The 21,130-nt window shown below is 43.6% G+C and overlaps 2 protein-coding genes across 2 annotated transcripts; one reads left to right on the top strand and one right to left on the bottom strand.

Annotated features, from left to right (window-relative positions):
- Positions 1-144: 144 nt before the first annotated feature.
- LOC307073240 (protocadherin Fat 4) lies at positions 145-13,966 on the top strand. The gene is made up of 14 exons (XM_079732944.1): positions 145-338; positions 650-994; positions 2,194-2,257; positions 3,110-3,946; positions 4,820-5,070; positions 8,818-9,585; positions 9,678-9,779; positions 10,191-10,492; positions 10,739-10,824; positions 10,918-11,097; positions 11,276-11,403; positions 11,501-11,724; positions 11,902-12,145; positions 12,432-13,966. The coding sequence occupies exons 1-14, from the start codon at positions 284-286 to the stop codon at positions 13,772-13,774; spliced, it is 4,929 nt and encodes a 1,642-aa protein (XP_079589070.1). The 5' UTR covers positions 145-283; the 3' UTR covers positions 13,775-13,966.
- A 1,445-nt stretch (positions 13,967-15,411) lies between these two features.
- On the bottom strand, positions 15,412-16,371 carry LOC307073936 (olfactory receptor 6P1-like; the record flags this gene model as incomplete). The annotated part of the gene is made up of 1 exon (XM_079733894.1): positions 15,412-16,371. One exon carries the CDS (start codon positions 16,369-16,371, stop codon positions 15,412-15,414), a length of 960 nt encoding a protein of 319 aa, XP_079590020.1.
- Between the last annotated feature and the right edge of the window lie 4,759 nt (positions 16,372-21,130).

Genomic DNA, 21,130 nt, shown 5'->3' with positions numbered 1-21,130 from the left:
TGCACCAAACTTTGGCTATCCAGATATTATTTGAGAGACCTCGAGTCTTTTGGTCATCATTATCGAATGTTTCTGTATTTTGCTTAAGATTCTTGAATACACATGGTGTATTGGCCCTCCGGTTACCAGTGGCTTAGATGGGACTGGTGGGAGAAGGCAGCGGGCTGGGCAGGTCCAGCTCCATCCGGCTCACCCCTCCTGGTACAGCAGCAGCACCAGCCAAGCGACTGCGCTTCAGGATGCGCTGGTGTCACGTCAGTCCCCTGGCAGTCGGCAAAGACCGATGCCTCTCGTTCAGCCAGTGTATTCCTTCCAGGTTACAGAAGACACAATACCAGGTCGGTCAACTGTTTACTAAAGGCCGAAAAAATGACAATAATACTGTTATGATGATCAAATTAAAAAGCTTTAATTTGATCTAAACTATATTAAAGTCTTGCCTAGGCTAAAGTGGAACCACAGAACTAGAATTTTAGTGAATGCTTTCTATAGTCACTGCAGCCACCAATGCTAATAATGTATGCACTCATGTTATTGTAGGATGCTTTGGTTCCAAATCCTCCAGAAAATTACAAATAAAACACTTTGTTGAACAACATTGTGTTGTATTAGACACAAGCATGCTGTGTGTGTCCCTTAATGTTAACAGGAGCGGTAGTGGGAAGGCTGCAGGCAGTGAACCGGGAGAGCACCAGGCCAGTCACGTACTCCGTGCTGGTGGACGACGGAGACAAACTCTTTCTGTTGAACCGCCTCTCTGGGGACTTCCTATTGACCCGCGGCCTGGATTTCGAAATGCAGAAATTCTACATTCTCACGGTGGGGGTCCAGGAAGAGGGGGGTCCGCTATCAGGTGTCAGGGTTTACTTCAACGTGCTGGACGTCAACGACAACCCCCCAGAGTTTAAACCGGACACCTGCTCGGCTTCGCTGCCCGAGGACACGGCCACTGGGACCTGCTTTCTTCTGCTAAATGTCCACGATAAAGACGCAGGTGAGCGGGGAGGCCAGTGAAGCTCAAACGTTCTAAATGTTAATCACTTAACCTGGGACGCCCGTGGCATTTGAAAAATAAATAAAGTGCCAGTGTGACATTTACTAACCTGCACACTCTTTCATCCAAATGGAGATGCAGTGTTTGTCTCTCTCCAGATACATGTCATTGATGGGCTGGTAGGTTGGGAATCTGGCCCAAAGAGATGCCTACAGATAGATTGTTACTGGATTTCAAACCAGGCACCTTTTTGGCTGGTAGATTAACACCCCAACCTCCACACTATCCAGCCCTGATGGTTTAGATATAGAATGTGACACGCGCAGAATCTCACTGAAATAATTCTCATAAAACCACAAGGGGGGAAATATATACACTATCAGATGATGAGGCCAAAAGGTCAGAGAAGGGGAATCTAGGGAAAATTTTGATGTAGGTTAAGCTATAATACACACAACACACAGAACATCTATCCTGAGGCCCACAATACACAAGGTTCCAACTGTTTCAGCCAGTAGAGGAATCGTATATTGATACTAATTGCTTTTTAAAGGAGACATATTATGGTGTTTTCCCAACAAGTAAACATAGTATTTGAGTTCCAGAAAACATGTTTTTGAAGCTGTATGTTGGAAATAGCTTTTAGGAAAAAAAATCTCCCCTACCGCCCCTCTGTTTCAGTCCCTTCAGAATGCGCTGTTTCTGGTGTCTGTACTTTAATGCAAATGAGCTGCTGCCCATTGACCAATGAGCTGTCAGACTGAACCACAGCATGGAGGAGAAGGGATTGTTGCCGTCTGCGGACTCCTGGAGCTCTATATCTATATAATATAATATAATAATAATAATATTATATATGGGTATTTATATAATATTATATCTAATATCATGGCCAAAAGCAATGTGCGCCTCGGATGATATTATGAATCATAAAGACTGTGTCTGACGTCCCTGGTACTTCCACAACAAGTAAAGACTTGTAGTGGGGGATATCTCAGCCATTGTTGAGAAGAATTGGGGGAAAGGAACTTTGGCCTTGACTCTCTGAAGTCCATGAACCGCGACATGGAGGAGAAAGGGATTGTACTCTGGGAGATGAGCTGCCGGACTGCCGCCGAGCTCCCCGCGCCGGAGCTGCCGGACTTCTGCTGGACTGCTGCCAAGCTCCCCCTCGCCGGACCTGCCACCTTCGGCGGCAGTTCAGCTCCCGGAGTACACCCGCAGGAGAAGCCGGAAAGCTTCCGCGGCAGTTCAGCTCCCGGAGTACACCGCCGGAGCTGCCAGACTGCCGGCGGCGGCCGAACGGCTTTGACGGCGTGTGAGCTCGGCGGCAGTCCGGCAGCTCAGCTCCGGGAGTACAATCCCTTTCTCCTCCATGTCCCCTCCTCCCGACTGCCGCCAAAGCTTGTGCCGCCGAAGCAGTCCGGCAGAGAAAGGGATGGTACTCCCGGAGCTGAGCTGCTGCCGAATTCCCCCCGCCGGAGCTGCTCGTCCGCTGGTCCACAAAATCTTAGCTATGCTCTGATTGAGGGGGGTTGGGAAGTGGGAGGTAATATTCAACTGCGCCCCCTTCCTACGTAGGAGGGGGCGCCGAAACTGACTCGCTCGTTTGGTAACAGTAGGCTGGGTACTTTCAGAAATTCATATCTCACTCAAAAAATCATACACAGACTTTTTTCAAAATTTGAATGCTTGTGGGAGCACCAGAGACCCAAAACAACACCCCAAATCCCAGGAAAAGTGTTGTTTTCATAATATTTCCCCTTTAAAGGTTTTACACATTTATACCTGTTTTAAATATGCAACTGGATCACAGGGTCAGGTTGTCTCCAAACTGTTTTTCTATGTACATACATTTGGAATTACTGGTATAGATTTGTATTGGTGGGTATTTAAAAAACATCATATATATTATAGATATGTATATAGATATGTATATATATATATATTAATACAAAAAATGACTTGTTTGATAGGTATGTCAATCATTATTTTTGTAATGACCATGCTGTTTTCCCTCGTTTTTATCTCACTGCTAGATGAGAATAGTAAGTTGGACCTTCAAATTTCCGATGGGGATGATGAGCATGTGTTCTCTTTGGATCCCGCTGGCAGATTATGCCTGAACAGTGAGCTAGACAGAGAGAAGAAACCCTCCTACAATCTGACAGTGACAGCCAGCGACTGTCCACAGATCTTTTCTCAGAGATTCACCAGCACAGCGCAGGTTGTCATCTCAGTTCAGGACATAAATGACAATGCCCCCGTCTTCACGACCCCCCAGAGTGTTGCTATTCTAGAGGATTCTGCTCTCCACTTGCTCATTATAACCGTCCATGCGCAGGATGCAGACTCAGGGTCCAACGGAGAGGTGTTGTACTATTTAAACGACTCGACCTCGAGTGCTTGGGTCAGCGTTCACAACACGAGCGGACACGTGCATCTGCGGCAGCTGCTGGACAGGGAACGGGATGAGGCCTTCACCGTCGCAATAACAGCCGTCGATAAGGGCTCCCCGCAGATGGCGAGTATCATGAACCTCACCGTGCACATAGAGGATGTGAATGACCACCATCCAGAGTTCCCACAGAGATCCTACAGCCTGTCTGTGAGAGAGGACATACCCAGGGGCAGCAGCGTATTCCGGGCTCAGGCTTGGGATGCAGATCTGGGCGCCAACGGGGAAGTGCGGTACACGCTTTCCAAGACAAGTCCGTTTGCGGTGGACGCTGTCCGGGGGGTCGTCATAGTGATGGAGGAGCTAGACAGGGAGAGGCAGTCCAATTACACACTAACTGTGCTGGCCGGAGACAGAGGCAGCCCACCAAGATCTTCTGCTGCTGTCATAGACATCTCTGTCTCGGACGTCAATGATTTCACGCCTGTCTTTTCCCCAGCGATACAGACAGTACATGTCATGGAGAATGAGGAGGACCTCTCTCAGTTCACTCAGTTGGTACTACAGTCTGAAATACAGCATAACCTTAATACACATACTTTTGATGTCATTTTGGTTTTACAGTAATTGCGTTTTTGTCCTTCTTTTCGATCAGATTTCTGCATGGGATGAAGATGTAGGCATCAATAGTCAGCTCACGTATTGGACACAAAGTGGAAATGAAGACAGTTTGTTCTCTCTCTCGCCCAATGGCACCTTCCATGTCTTAAACATCCTAGACAGGGAGAAACAACCACAGTATATCTTAAGTATTATTGCTGTTGATGCAGGTAATTGATTAGCCATCCTATATCCTACAAATTGGAATTTAAACCATCTACTGCTCAATATACAAAAACTGATAAAGAACTGAACCAATATTATCATTAATGTTTGCTTCCTTGTCACTTCAAGGCTGGCCCCCTTTAACTGGGACTCTAACCATAGAGGTAGTAGTTGATGATGAGAATGATAACAGACCCCAGTTTCATGAGGATGTCTACAACACCATCGTTACAGAGGATAGCCCGGCAGGCACTGTGTTTGCCATCATCACTGCGACGGATCTAGATCAAGGTGTCAATGGAGAACTAAGGTAAAACACTTCATAATGCTTCTGTGATTTGATTACTACCTGCTTGCAACAATGGTTTAACACCTCTATAAAAGTGGAACGAATGTGTAGCACCAAGGGGGTTTGACTGTTCAGCAGAAGGTATGTGTTCAATCCCCAATGTTCACAAGTCATCCTTGAGAAAGATGCACTAACCCCCACACGCTCCTTGATAACATTATAATTGTAAGTCACAGATAAGTTCTGCAATGCTTTGAAAATGAATGACACTGGACTGATATGGTGTAGTTGCTATATAATATGACCTCTATAGGTACTCCATCGTGGGGCCAGATTCACCCTTCTCCATTGGAGGAACGTCTGGAGAGCTGTCCACCACTGATGTTCTGGACCGAGAGACAGTTGCCATCTACAACTTGACGGTCATCTGCAGCGATAAGCATTCTACCAATCCTTTGTCCAGCTCAGTGCTTGTAAACGTACTTGTTGGGGATGTGAATGACCACTGGCCCAAGTTCCAAAACAGTCCTTATGTGGCCCATGTACCTACTGCCTTGGATCCAGGTGAGACCATGAACGTGTCCAAATTCATGTTAATGAAGAATTTATTGGATTGTTTGTTGGATTGTATTTCCTTTTAGGACTGAAATTTGTCATATCCTGACTGTGTTTGTCGAATAACAAACATAGAATTTATGAAATTAGATATAAATTTGGCTGTTTTTACTGTTTTTCACTGTTCCACTTAATTGTATCTTTCAGAATCTGTGATTTGTACGGTGAGAGCAACTGATGGGGACACTGAGATGAACGCAGAACTCAAGTTTTCTTTATATGGACCAAACGTTGATGTGTTTACAATCGACCCACACAGCGGGACCGTGTTCACGTCAGGTTTTCTCACAGGAAGGGAGGGCCTAACGATAGATGTACATGTAGAAGATAGTGGAGAAGTTCCGCATTTTGACATCACCACTATCAGTGTCATATTTCACAATGGCTCAGAATTCCCAGTGGTTAATGTTGAAATTCTTAGAAAATTCATTTTTGAGGATGCACCAGTTGGAACCCTGGTGGCGATTGTCAATGCAACAAGTCCAAGGCCAAAGCCGTTTTACTTTTACCTTGCCTCTGGAGACACCGAAGAGATTTTTCAAATGGACGAGTCAAGCGGTGAGTTAACACTACAGAACCCATTGGATTATGAAAACAAGAAGGGTTTTACCTTGTTGGTAGAAGCGAGAGACTCTGGATCCCCACCATTCTCGTCTTTGGCAGAATTACACGTAAACATCAGTGATGTGAATGATAACTTTCCACAGTTCATGCAAAGTGAGTTCCGCTGTGACATCTTTGAGAATTTGCAGCCAATGTGGGTTTGCGATGTTCTTGCCATTGATGCTGACTCTGGAAGTTATGGTACGGTGCACCACAGCATTGTGGAGGGAAACCCTGACAGCCATTTCATCATTGATTCTGAGACTGGTGAACTGAGTACCATCATAAGTTTAGATCGAGAGGTGATTGCAGATTACAATTTGACGGTTGAGGCAACAGACCAAGATAACCCCCTTCACAGGGCGAGAGCAACTGTGATTGTCGTTGTTTTAGACAGAAACGACCACCCACCTAGTTTTTCCCAGATTTTTAGGGCAGAAATACCAGAGGACGCGCCTATTGGACACCCGGTTGTACAAGTTATCTCGGCTGATGATGACATTGATGAAAATGCTGAGATTACTTTCTCAATAATCCAACATAATGACATCCCTTTCATTATTGATAACAACGATGGCCTCATAACTGTGATGGGGCTCCTTGACAGAGAGGAACAGGACCATTATATAGTGCGAGTTAATGCAAATGATTCTGCATGGAGCATAAGTACTGATGTCACTATAGTCATATTAGATGTCAATGACAACAAACCGGTGTTTTCACATACCGCCCCTGCTGTAATTTTACCAGAAACAAAAGCTCAAGAGGAGTTTGTGTTTCGAGTTATGGCAAGAGATGCAGATATAGGGAAAAACAGTGAGGTTGTGTATACAATTGAACCCCCAGTTGACCACTTCTGGGTCAATGCAACTTCAGGGGAAATTTATACCAACCAGCTAATGGCTTTACATCATTCTCCCTTTGAGGTTTTTAATTTCACCATTTTTGCATACGATTGCGGAATAACGCCATTATTTGCTAGCACCACTGTAACAGTAAGATTAGTGCCGTATAACTACCATCCACCCATCTTTCTGCTTTCCCCCTCAAAAGTGTCCATACCCTTTGACATGCCAATAGGAACTGAGATGGTTCAGTTTTCAGCAGTAGATAACGACTCTGATGAGATTGAGTATGGTTTAAAGAATGGAAAGGCCTCAGATCTGTTTTGGATTCAGGCTGATTTTGGAAAAATAACACTAAATGGAAGTCTGAGGGAACATCTTGGTGAAGTTTGGACATTGTCAGTTACTGCCAAAGATAGGGGACACCCTCCTTTGACCTCACAGGTTGAAATCACTTTTGAAATTATTGCAAGGAATAACTTCTCACCAAGCTTTGCAGAACCAGTTGCTATATTTTCCATTCCTGAGGATTTACGCGTAGGTTCAGTTATCGGAAAAATACAGGCAGAGGATGAGGATTCAGGTGCCAATGGTGTGGTCACATATTCCATTAGACAAGAACTTGAATATTTACCATTCTCCCTGGGGAAAAGTTCGGCTTTGCTATCACTGATCCGAGAGCTGGACTTTGAGAAGCAACGGCTGTATCATTTTCAAATAGAAGCTGTTGATGGAGGTTGGTCATCAAAGATAGGGATGACAAACATTACTGTGAATATTGTTGATGTGAATGACAATCCTCCAGCATTTGGAGCATTGGAGTACATTGCCTCAGTACCAGAAAACTCTGGGATTGGAACGATGGTCTTCATTGCAAAGGCCACGGATCCTGACTCAACAACAAATGCACAGATAACCTACAGTCTAATCTCTGGGGATGTGGAGAGGTTCTCAGTTGACTCAGTAAATGGCACCATCACCACTGCAGACGTCTTTGATTATGAACAGGAGCAGATCTTTGATGTCACGGTCAAAGCGTCCAACATGGGAGCACACGCTTTGTTCAGTGTGGCGCATGTGGTCATCAACATCCTTGATATCAACGAGTTTATCCCGACATTCAGAACCAAAGAATATGACTTTTCGGTATTTACACATGATCCTATAGGAACTAGAGTAGGACAAGTCACAGCAACCGATTTAGATCAAGGCCCAGAGGGTGAGGTTTTCTATTTATTGTTAGGCCTAAACCAAAATTTAGGATTTGAGATCGACCAACATTCTGGAGAAATATATACCACTGGCAGTTTGAGGATGCATGGAAACAGCCCTGCAGCTCTAACAGTTTTGGCAAAGAACCGAGGCATTATCAGCGGCACCAATGTAGACGAAGGTTCAGTCCGGATCAGCATCATAGAAATTAATAATGCACCTGAGTTCACTCCCACTATCTACTCAATCAATGTCAGGGAAAACACCGCCATTGGTACATCAATAGTTAGAGTGAGTGCTGTGGATCAGGACTCAATCTGGTACTGGAGCCAGTTCTTTTTTAGCATTGAGCATGGCAACATAAACACAGCTTTTGCCATTCATCCCCTCAGTGGTGTTATTTCAGTTCACTCACCGCTAGATAGGGAACAGTGGGCTCATTATAATCTCTCTGTCACAGCCACCGATAAGGGCACCCCTCCTGCCACTGGGACCGCTAATGTCCTTGTGACTGTTGATGACATCAATGACAACGCCCCAAGACTGGGGGTCACCCAGGCTCAGGTGAAGGAAAATCAGCCTCAGGGCACCATAGTGGCAAGGTTAAACGCATCTGATTTGGATTTGCCACCAAATCAAGGGCCCTTCACCTTTTGGGTTGTGAAGCCTATGATGGGGAGTGCATTTTCTCTAACAGCCGATGGAGTTTTATTTACCACAAGGTCTCTGGATCGTGAAGTCTACTCTGTTTATCATGTAGCTGTCGCTGTAAGGGATGCCGGGACCCCCCCTCTGACATCAACCACAGTGTTTCACATCAGTGTTCTGGATGAAAATGACAACCCTTACATGCAGCGGAGTATTCATATTGAAGTTAAGTATTACGGCAGTTCTTTCCAAGGAGGTAGGATTGGTCATGTCAATCTACAGGGAGATGACGTGGCCCATACCTTTAACTGCAGCATTAAAACCGGGCGTTCTAATATGTTCGACATCCCATACGGCACGTGTGAACTATGGTCTGCTCCTTTTCAAGGGGAGGCAACCTATAACATCACCATCGAAGCAACAGACCTGTTTCACTTCCCGGTCAACCACAGTGTCTATGTGAACTATAAAGGGTTTACAAATGCTTCCATGGATAGTTGTATACTCTTCTATGTGTCATCCTCTTCGATACATGAGTTCTTAACTCACAAGTACTTGACGTTTGTGAAAGCTCTGGATAGTCTTTTTAACCTACAAGCATCCAAGACCCACGTGTTTGGAATCAAGGTGCTCAAGACCGAAATCCTTTTGTTGGCCGCTGTCAAGAGCTACAACGGTCAGTACCTCAGCCGAGAGCTGGCCAGTGGTATTTCAACAGGCCACAGGAAGGTGCTAGAGGCTCAAACCAACGTCACAATATCTCACATCACCAGTGATCCTTGTCTGACCGTCCCATGTCAAAATGGCGCCACATGCGGCAAAAACATTCACATCGGTCCAAACGTTGCTGTGCTCGAAAGCTCAACAGTAATTTTTGCGTCACCACAGATGGAAATATTTAACTGCACCTGTTTGGCAGGCTTCACTGGGATGCTGTGTGAGGCAGACATTGATGAATGTGAGAGCAATCCCTGTAGAAATGAAGGCACCTGTGTGAACAACCATGGGGGATTCTATTGCCACTGCCAGAACGGATTCTTTGGGCCTTTCTGTACCCCTGATTTTGATGAATGCCCCACGCAGAAGTGCCAAAATGGAGGCAGCTGTGTTAAAGCTCAAGATGGCTTCCACTGCCTTTGTGATGCTGGATATAAAGGTATTCAATATGTATATTGTTGAGATATATTTATTTCTTTAGCATAAAAAAAAATATTATGTGAGAACTTAGCTTTGTTTATCTATTTACAGGGGATGCTTGCGAGCAGTTGGTTGACCACTGTGAATCAGGCCCCTGTATCCAGGGCAAGTGTATCAATTCTCTGATGGGATTTCTCTGTCAATGTCCTTTTGGTAAGAGTATGCAACTTTTGCCGTAAAATCGTATAGAATGTTGTCCATAACCTTCTCGCCAAACTCTAGATATTTTATTTAAACTTATAAAACTATATTGTAAAAATATAAATTATAATATACTCAATCAAATCTGACAATTTGTCTTGTTCACCTGATATTTCAATAAATACATCTTATTCACAATTTACTTAGTGTTATACATTACTCAATCTTTTTTCCCTAGCTTTTTACACTGCATTGTAAAATATTACAAGACAATGTGGGCCATTTGAGCTATTCTCATTAGCTGCTAGATACTTTTGTTTGCTTAAATAACTGTCAATATCATTTCACCCAAATAAATCATTTCACCCACCACTACCTATTTTCTTTAAAGTCCACTTTGTCTTTGTTGTGCTCTGCGTAAAGGTGTCAGTGGGGTGCGCTGTGAGCATGACAGCATTGGCTTCGAGGAGCTGTCCTTCATGGAGTTCCCACCACTGGATCCCAGGAGTAATCTGATCTCTCTTGAAGTGGCCACTGTGCAGCAGAACTGCCTGCTCCTGTACAACCCTGGGGGGGCCTCTTACCAGGACTTTATAGCGCTGGAGTTGTTGGAAGGGAGGGTTTGCCTTTCTTTTGACCTGGGAGCAGGGCCCGTGAGGCTGGAGACAGGGAAGAGAGTAGCGGACGGCCTTTTTCACAGCATCACCGTCAAAAGGATTGGCAATGTAAGCTTCACACACAGCCACACAAACACATAAATGCATGCATGGGCATGTAGATGAAACACGCACACCTGCATAAGTCTGAATGCCAACACACATAAGACACTGACGCTTATAAACACACAAACAAACACATTCATACCCCAACAACACATCCTGGTGAATTATGTTTTGTTAATGTTTTGGGTAATTGTAAAGCTAAATGAGTTTGCCCTCGATATTCAAAGCACTGACTCTGCCTTTTTACAGATTGGCTCCGTACTGGTGGATGGATGCACAGATGTTGACCCTGATAGATTTTGCTCTTCTCAAAGTGATGGCTTTGGTTCAGAAAGGTAGGGAGCCAACAACTATTAGATATAATTGAACATTCAGCATTGAACATTGCATAAATAACACAAGTATGATCTGCCGTTTTACTCTCTCAGGATACTGAATGTTGGCAATGGAAACATGACATTTGGGGGACTGAGGTCTATTGGAGTTCTCTTAGTGCACCCTGGTCAGGTTCGAACCCATGACTTTGTTGGGTGCGTACGAAACATTCATGTGAACGGCAGGGCCCTGATCCCCGACATGGCCCTTGGAGCCCACAACATCCTTCAGAGGTGGGCCCACCTGATCCAAATGATTATTTACTCAGCTCTCCATTGTATTCACCACTTTTGTAAAACACATAATACAATGTGTTCATTTAATCCCTATGGAGAACATAGGCCTAGGCCTCCTATTAGCACTAGCTGCAACCCCAACAAGTGCTTTTTCCCCCCTCCATGTCCTTTTAAGGTGTCCCAGGAAAATGATTCCACCATGTCAAAGCAGTCCATGCCAAAATGGCGGCCTTTGCCATGACCGTTGGTCTCACTCTGTTTGTGAGTGCAAATCTCTTTACACAGGAAGCAACTGTGCCACAGGTAAATCGCCAACTCTATGTACACCTGCGAAGCAGCACTGTCCCGTAAGCTCAATGGGTTGAATATAATGCGTCACGTTTTTCTTTTTTCCAAACAGAAATATCAGAGGACGTTGTGTTACACTTCAGTGGGAAAGACTACATTGAATGTGTCTTTAAGGAGCGATATAAGAGAGACATCCTACTGAAAGATCTGAAGTATGATGGGCTCCATGATGAAGTAACAAACAAATACTCAACCCTGATCGAGATTAAGTTCAAGACTCGGAATAATGGAGTTCTGATGTCTGTTATTGGAAATAATGGATATACAATGCTAATGGTAGGCAACAAATATGTTCACTTTAGGGCGTTTTCCCACTGCTGACCCGTAGCTGGATAATAGTGGTATACAGTGCAACCGACAAACGCCATTACGCTGAAGTAAATCCATAGGCTTCAGCTGTAGTGAAGTAGGGTGTCAAAATAAATGGGGTCTAATTTTCTCTGTAATCTTCAGCTAAAGGACCAAAAGCTGCATTTCACGTTGGACACCACCTCAGGGTTTGCTGCGGAAGCCCTCGTAGCAGATGGACTCTGGCACGTCCTGTCTGTAATAAGTGATGGGCAGAACGCGGTGGTCTATTTGGACGAACAAGCCATCCTGAACATGACCAGAGGAATTGATCTCACCCCAGTCAGTTTGGACAGAATAGTCCTTGGGCGTGCGGTTCCACAGCTAAGATCAAGGCTACAACTCTCAGGTGGGTTGAGGTTGTCATTGATGAATGATTTACAAGGAAGAGCTGGTAAAGGTTAAATAAAGGTTTCTCTACATCAACATATACAGGTACTTTCATACAAATATCGATTTTACATCAAGCTACGTTTATTACATTTTCGGTCAAATGTATTTATTGAATTGTGATTCAGTAAAATTGGTGAGAATTTGGATTGATCTGCTATTCTATGTATCCCGGACACGTACTAGCCGGAACTCTTCATACTATGACAGGAAATGTTTTTGTTTTTTTCTTTCCCAACCAAAAGGGTTCTCTGGGTGTGTGGAGTACTTCAAGGTGGCGGGCTACACCCTGCCAGGGAGCGGACACAGCGACATGATGGAGGTGATACCGAGCCCCTCCCTGCTACACACCGGCTGTCCGTCCTCCTCCTCCTGCCTTCCTTCTCAGTGCCCTGCAGACAACTATACCTGGCTAGGGGATGAAGACCTCTCCCCGCAAAGCCCAGAAAATGGCTGGTGGCAGGCTTGTGGAGCACCTGGCCAGGAGAGCACCTGGGCCTGCATCTGTCTCCGCAACTCCAGCAGCAGATCATGTGACGTCTGTACCTCAGCCGGGGGCCGGGGGGATGGATGTTCCTCCAACCAATGGAGCGCACCTCTGTGGGTTATTGCCGTGCTGCTTCTGCTTCTCGCCGTGGCCATGGTGATAACTTTGTTTTATACCCTGAGACACCTCAGGGCAAGACAGGATGTGTGGTGGTGTCAAAATAAAAGCTCCCCGCAGAGGACCACCACACATGGTACAGAGAATTACGTTTTTGCTTCTGATGACGTCGTGTCTGTGAGGGTTGGCGAGACATTGGAGGAACGCAGACCTCCGGACATCATATTGAACGAGAATCAGGGTTCAGGTGTGGGGGTGTACCACGAAGCCGATGCCACAGTTGGACAGCGGCTCCCACAGGGAAGTGAACTGGACTACTATGAAATCGACAGTTACAGCATCACTTTCCATTCTGACACAGATTCCCTGAAACGACGCGCGACAAAGCATTGCGACGGTCCGTGCTGCACAAGAGCTGATCCGAGAGGAAGAGGTCGAGACATTCAGCCCCTTTCGGATTCTAAGAAATCTCCCTTAAGCCATGGGAGGACCACTAAATCTGAGCGGTTATCACCATCGCTACACCCTGAGCTGAGACCGTACGTGGATACCTATCATTTGCTGCCCTGTCACCCACAGGGGCCAAAGCGTTCAGCGGGCCCAGGGCCCGTGCAGGCTCTCTCTGCAGAGGAGGTCCGTCAGTTGAATGATGCTCCCCAGCAGATAGCGAGGCTTAGTACGATCACACCCACTACAGCAAATGATATCTCAGATGATTGCGGAGCAGGAAGTGGTTCAGAGTCCGAGCACGGACAGCACGCTGTCACCGAGCACACAGACTTCACAGATAGCCGGTTGGCTCCTGGGAGCCTGATATCAAAACATCCATGTAACTCTTCTCCTGCCAGAGCTCCTGCAGAATGGGAGAGTCTCCTGAATACTTGTGTAAAATTCAGTGCTTTTGCTGGCGTTTTTGAGGACATCGCCTCTCTTCCCAGTGAAATCAAGTGTGATACACAGACTGACTTGGAAGAATTTATTTGACTCATGTAATATGGTTATTGTGGATTTCTGTGGAATTGCAAAAACATTTGCAATGAAAGGTAATCACCAAATGTAATATTTGTTCTAATCGATCCAATCATTTTTCAACAAGTATTTGTCATCAAAACGACAGATATTCATTTAATTCAGTAGTAGGCCTAATCATAACCAGTGGTGGATGTTCTTATTTTTCACTCGTATCGATCTAGTTTATCTTCAAAGAGTTCATGGACAACAAACTATATGCATTGTATCATATTTTCCTGGTTGTTAAAAAATAATAATACCTAAATTGAAATAAAAGGTGAATGGAGCTTTTAGCTTCCATTTGATTTGATGTTTTTCCTGTATTTTGATGAGCTGCAATATGACGGGTTATCTCGCGACTTTTCAGTCACGCACGTCCCACGAGCTGCAATGCCAAACACCATAGTCGTTGGCGGGAATTCAAACATAGTTGCTAACTTGCTATTATTGAATGAGCTCACGACAGCTGATGTCAGGGTGAAAAAACGTAGGTTTAGAATCGACAAGATATTACTTTTACGTGAAAGCTTGAAAGCTAGCTAAGTTTTGGATCTCACTGGTCCAGCTCATGTAGCCCATCCGAAGAGCGGCATCACACAGCACGTCCATACATCATAAAACACAAAGGGACGTCGAGAAAAGTAAGTTAGCTCTAAAAATGTGACGATTTATCATGTGTTTTTGACTGAGCACGAAAGTTATTTTGTACAAAAGGTAAAGCTGGACATGTATTTTTGAGTATCCATGATGGTTTGTCATCATCTAGGGGAAAGATATATCATTACAACCGGTGGCATAGTACAAAAATATATATACACCGTGTGCAATAGTGACTAACTTTTACATATCGGGCCAACTGACTGGTTTGTCAGCGCGAGCTGGTCGTTTGGCTAGATATATTAAAAGTTGGTCTTCCAGATCGAACACCCTAGCTGTTCTAAAATCATTGCAAATTGCTGCCTAAAGTGTCTTATTGCTATTATTAAACTGTTACTATGGACTACCTAGTAAGATTTCACAAAATAAAAACACACCAACATAAAATGCGGTCATTTATTGATTACAATTCGAAAGAAAATATATTTTTTTATACTAAGAAATATATTTGCCTCAAGGCGGGAAAGTGGTTACGAAGCAACACAGGCTGTCATACATGTGATTGGGGACGCATGAATGAAATGTATTTTTGCAAAGGCTTTGTGCCAAACAGAACCAAGGACCGGAGCTGTCCGTTTTATAATCATAAACCTACAATACTGTTCACTACCTTTCAATGAAGGTCCTGAACGCCTATTGTTGTTTGTGTTTTTGTATACGTCTTCATAGACGATGATTGATTATTTTTTAATGTTTCGATAGTCTACATTTTAATAGTTTATTAAACGTGCACATAAAGTGTAACCCTGATTACTTCAAATATGCTATAATGGGATACATTTTTTAATGTCCTGGGCTGCATTGGACCTTCAAAATTACAATTCAACAATAAAAAACATTGCACTGTGAAGAGAATTGACATTCACGTAGCTATAAACTACTGTATATATGAATATATATTTATACTACAATATATATAAAAATGTACATTAAACACTAACACATTTTACATTTCAAAACAAGTTAACCGTCGCTTTCCTGTTATTCAACCTCTTATTTAAAGTCTCCTTGATTTCCTTGGTTTTAAAGCAGTATATTACGGGGTTGATCGCAGCCGGCAGTACACTATACATCATTATCACTATGATACGAACCGGATCACTAAAAGTGAACCCAACGTTATTCGCCAGGTACACAAAACACCTTGGCATATAATACAAACACGTGATAAAAAGTTGCGGCGTACACGTGGACAGAGCTTTGGTTCTCCCATCGGAGCTGGACTTCTTGACCACCGCGACAATGATGAAGAAATATGAGAAAAAGATAAACGCCAGCGGCAGCAGTAGGCTAATCATCGCGAGGATAAACGCGACTATCTGTACGGCACGTGCGCTTTCGCACGCGAGCCGGGTAATGGTTATATGGTCGCAGTAGCACAGCTGGATTTCGTTGGGACCACAGTAGAATAAGGTGAGCGCATGGCAAACCAGTCCCCCCATCCAGGCGATGGGCACGAACCAGGAGATGGCGCAAAGCGCCATGATGGTGGTGTTGGTGATGAACCGCGGGTAGTGGAACGGTGCGCATATCGCCACGAAACGATCCAGGGCCATAACCATCAAGATAAAGGAATGAGTGGCGCCTAAGAAATGAACAAAGTACATCTGCGTGAAGCATCCGTAATACGAAATCAAACCGTCACCAAACCAATATTTGGATATGATCTTGGGTAGAATGACAGTCCCATAGACCAGATCAGTGAATGCCAGATGGCAAAATATGAGATACGTTGGCTTGTGAAGAGATCGCTCCAAGGTAACGATTGTTATGATAAGGATGTTTCCAGCAACGATAGAGGCGTAAATTAAGAAGAGTAGTGCGGACACGGGTCCCTCATTCTCTGCAAGGAGCCCAGGGAATCCAAGGATATAAAAGTTGTTTATCCTTGTAGCATTACTGTTGCTCATCATCAGCTGATCGTAAGCAGCTCGCAGAACCACAGTGGGATATCAATATTGAGTCCACCATCAACGATATATCTGGAAGATAAACACATTTCACATTTATTTTTAGAAATTAATGTTTTTGACACATTCATCCGAGAAATACCATGGGGAAGTTAATGTTTGTGTGTGTATATGTTTGTGTGTGTTTGTTTGTTTGTGTGTGTGTGTGCGTGTGTGTGTATAATTTGACACCGTTCAATATTTTGGATTATATATATAATTCACCCACACCACACTCTCGGGTTCATGTTTTTTGATACACAACCCACGATTCAATTCAATTACATTTTATTTGTATAGCCCTTAACCACCGGTACAGTCTGAAAGGGCTTAACAGGCCAAATATTTATGACTATGATGGCATAGTGGTGCAGGTTTAAAGTGTCTCTTACCCTGTGCAGTCCAGGTGGCCTTTCAAGGGCATGGTGCAAAGGTTTTTTGCAGTTCACATCCTATCATCCTTGTTCTTATATAGAGCCATAGGCTCCAACAGGAATCCCATTGGGCTTTGGCTGTGGATCATCATATCATGATGGCATCTGTTTGTGGAATTGATAAGTGAGTCTCTCAGTTTATTTTCAAGGGTGTAAAAACTCTAGTTCAACAACTTATAATCAATATAATCACAAAATACTACGATAATAATTGATCTTGTTTCTTACAGTGATATGTTACAATGATATTGATTTAATTTAACATTGCAAGCAGTTCCAACTTCATTATGTTTTACATTATTTCAAGTAAATTATTAAACTTGGAATAGCAATAATTCTTTACCTTATTGTCTTGAAGGCTCCAGTCAATCTGTTATATGTACTAATTGTGAGATAACACCTGGACAAAATACTGAACACAGGGGTTTGTTAACATTTGTCAATGTCTTTATTTTGTAAGTCACATTGTGAGATTATTTCAGGTCAACCCTCAGAGCTACATTGTGTGAGGAAAAAGAGCTTAAGAATGAGGGAGTGGGCATACGTGGGTCTGGGAGACAGTATACTATGTCAATTGGAGTGTGGAGTGTGTGTGTGTGTATGTGTGTGTGCAAGAGTGTGAAAGTGAATATGAGTGTGTGCAAGAGCGTGATAATCGATATGAGAGTGTGATTGCAGTGTCCTACATTGAATTTTATTAAAAATGATTTTACTTTCCAATAAGCTAAGCCACGATGCCAAAGAGAGATACTTAAGATAGCATAAAATACAATTATCTCAGTCAATAGATTTGGGTGCACTGTGGTCTAATGGCCGTGGATGGACGGTACTTTGTGGACCTACAAATAGCCGATTATAGACAGTCCCCTGGATAATAATGGACTGGCTAACACAGAAGAAGAGCAAACTGATAATAATTTTGCTCTTTCATTTCCAGGTCCAGGACTAGACAATTCTTATACGTTCAATGGACCAGGCGGTCCAATTCTGCTGAGGCGAGTGATGGTAAGTAAACAAGTGGATCCGGTTTGCTTTTGCATCCAAGGGAAAAAAGCCTAATCTAGAACCGAGACCACTTTATTTTAATTTAGGAGCACCTGTTAATAGCCTTTCTCCAATTGGCAGGAGCTTGGTCTTTTCCAAAAGGGCTCCCCCACTTCTTTGTAATGACCTCCATAATTTGACTGCACTTCTAGTCTAGATTCTTCATGAATCTTGCTTGAGGTGGTCCTAGTTAAGTATTAATGTATGGAGATATACATATCTAAGCCAGTACTAAAAGCATTAAACAATTTGATGTTTGGATACGGTTTTGAGAACCACTTATGCATATCTCATTATTTCATACAGAAACATTCAGCGCAATTCAAGTCACACACTGTAACGCAAGTGTTGTACACTTCTTTGTTATTTGGATAACCGTTCTGCTGTTGGTGTTATGGCATATAACACGTCGGTTCTCTGACGTCTCTGGTATTTCCACAACGAGACTGTAGTGGAGGTAATCTCAGCCATGGTTGAGAAGGAATTGGGGGAAAGGAACTTTGGCTTTGCCTCCCTGAAGTACATGAACCTCTAAATGAAGGAGAAAGGGATTGTTGCCCGTGATTGACTCCTACCGGAGCCCTGCAGCCTGCCGCCGCGAGGCACCACCGCCGCGAGGCACCACCGCCGCGAGGCACCACCGCCGCGAGGCACCACCGCCGCGAGGCACGCTGCCCGCTTCGGAGGCGGTGGTCCCTCGACAGCAGGGCTCCAGTGGGAGACAATCGCGAGCAACAATCCCTTTGTCCTTAATGTCGCGGTTCAGTCTACTTCAGATTGATGTGGAAGTGGAAGAACCAGAGACGTCTGAGAACCAAACGCAGTCGTTTGAGATTCATAATATCGTCTGGAGGCGCACACAGCTTTTGGCAGTGATAATGTATATTATATGATATAGATATTTAAGTATAGTATGATATTATTTAGATAGAGAGCTCCAGGACTCCCGCCGGAGCACCCGGAGTGTTCTAGAATATTTACAAAACACGGCCAAAAGCTGTGTGCGCCTCGCCATTGCGATAGAGACAATGAGCTAGGACCATGCGAGCGCCGTGTGTGTGTGTGTGTGTGTGTGTGTGTGTGTGTGTGTGTGTGTTTGTGTGTGTGTGAATAAACACACTGTAACGCAAGTGTTGTACACTTCTTTGTTATTTGGATAACCGTTCTGCTGTTGGTGTTATGGCGCATGACACGTTGGGTTCTCTGACGTCTCTTGTATTTCCACAACAAGACTCGTAGTGGGGGTTATCTCAGCCATGATTGAGGAGGAATTGGGGGAAATTAACTTAGGTTTGGCCTCCCTGAAGTACATGAACCGCGAAATGAAGGAGAAAGGGATTGTTTCCCACGATTGTCTCCCACCGGAGCCCCGCTGCCCACTGCCGCGAGGCACAAACCGCCTCTAGGCACCACTGCCTCGAGGCACGCTGCCCGTTTCCGAGGCGGTGGTGCCTCGGCAGCGGGGAACCCGACGCAGTCGTTTGAGATTCATAATATCGTCTGGAGGCACACACAGCTTTTGGCCGTGATAATACATATTATTTGATATAGATATCTATGTATAGTATGATATTATTTAGATAGAGAGCTCCAGGACTCCCACCGGAGCACCCGGAGGGTTCTAGAATATTTACAGAATACGGCCAAAGGCTGTGTGCGCCTCGCTGTTGCGATACATCCACTGTAAACAGAGCGCATGGTACCGTGGCCGCAAGCTGCTCAGGGCCACACCCCCACCCTCCTCCTTGACCCACCTCTCTCCTCGTTTGCATTAAAGCTACAGACACCAAAACGGCGCATTTGGAGAAAGCTCAATGTGCGACTGGCTCGGAGTGGCTGTAATTCTGCACCGTGGCTGAATTTCGCGAACGTCTTCAAATACTGTCTTAGGGGCCCACTCATATCTATATTAAAGGATCCATAAAGTAGCATGCCATGGGACCTTTAACTGAACACTTTTTGGGAACCAACACTTGATTAATTCACTTGATGGGCCGTGGAACCAGGGTGAATGTTTTTATTCATTCAATCATATTGTTACCTTCCAGGTCAATGATAAGTGCTAGCTTATAACTTGTGTGAAGAATGTGATTTAAATCAGCTACATGCTTCAGGTTGTTTTTATTTTGTATGGTGTTAGTAATATGTAAATTAATCCACAAGCACTATAAAGCTGAATTATAGTTAATCATACATTTTTTATACATTTTGTCTTTTCTTTATAGAATTAACTAATATTATACCCTGGTTATTACATCCTCGAGTAGAAGATCCTAACAGGTAGGTCGATGCCTAACCTTATTTATAAAAATGCACCCATATTTGAATAACGTGTTTTCTGTGAGTGTATTTTGTTAGCATATGCACGGGGGGTGTAGATGTTTCCGTGTTTCACTCAAACCCTTATGTGCTGCAGTTCACCTGAAGGCATCCCTGAGCAAGAGGCCTAACCCTATGCCTGCTCATTTATAACATGTATTAAAAGAGATTTTGATTGAAAAGACTGTAAATTGACTAAATAGTCAATATACAGAATATATTTGCAGTAGGCTTCATGTTAACAAAGTCCTAACATTTTTCTGGGTAGGTAATAAACTGGGTTTAGCTTCTACTTTGGCGATGAGGATGCTTCATTGCAGGGACGAGAATATGATGAATAAGGTTATTCATTGTTTTGTTATGACTTAAAAAAAGGACAATTCATTCTCAATAATTCTTTTTTAAACATCATTTTGTGGGTAAACAAATATTCATATTATATAAATCATAAAACGGGTTACGACTTTACAGCTAAAAATGTTGCTGGTAGGTGAAGCTATAAAAGCTCTAAAAAAAAGGTCTGCTTCAAAGAAATGTGCTATATTCCACGTCAATTTACATTTACCTTATTGGGAGTGTGTTGTTTTAAAGTGTTATTGGAATTAGGCCTAAGAAAAGAAAATACATTCAAGGATACTTGAATGTATTTATATAATTAGTATACTATATAAAATACTACACTAAATATATGAAGATGTTTATATCTAACCAAATTGTTTGGAATACTAATGTATACACAAATGTTATTCTTTATATACTAAATAAAATACAGTCATGCAGTGAAACAAGTATACAAAATTATTGCAATTACCTAAATACTACAAAAATAAACAGACTGTATTTGTATTTACATTGTAAAGGTGTGTGCTTGTATGCCAAGGTGAAGTTGAATTATTGGACATTTTACAATAAGTGCGACCACTGCT

This window comes from Pollachius pollachius (genome assembly GCF_949987615.1).
Source record: "Pollachius pollachius genome assembly, chromosome: 3".
NCBI classification, from domain to species: Eukaryota; Metazoa; Chordata; class Actinopteri; order Gadiformes; family Gadidae; genus Pollachius; species Pollachius pollachius.
Note: the sequence above shows the minus strand (reverse complement) of the source record. Positions and strands in the feature narration are given on the sequence as shown.

Bases quoted from the DNA above. Each gene is read 5' to 3' on its own strand.
- LOC307073240 (XM_079732944.1), top strand. From the start codon at position 284: ATGCCTCTCGTTCAGCCAGTGTATTCCTTCCAGGTTACAGAAGACACA. The intron at 9,586-9,677 runs GTATTCAATATG...ATCTATTTACAG, and splicing joins TTGTGATGCTGGATATAAAG to GGGATGCTTGCGAGCAGTTG. The intron at 10,493-10,738 runs GTAAGCTTCACA...GCCTTTTTACAG, and splicing joins CCGTCAAAAGGATTGGCAAT to ATTGGCTCCGTACTGGTGGA.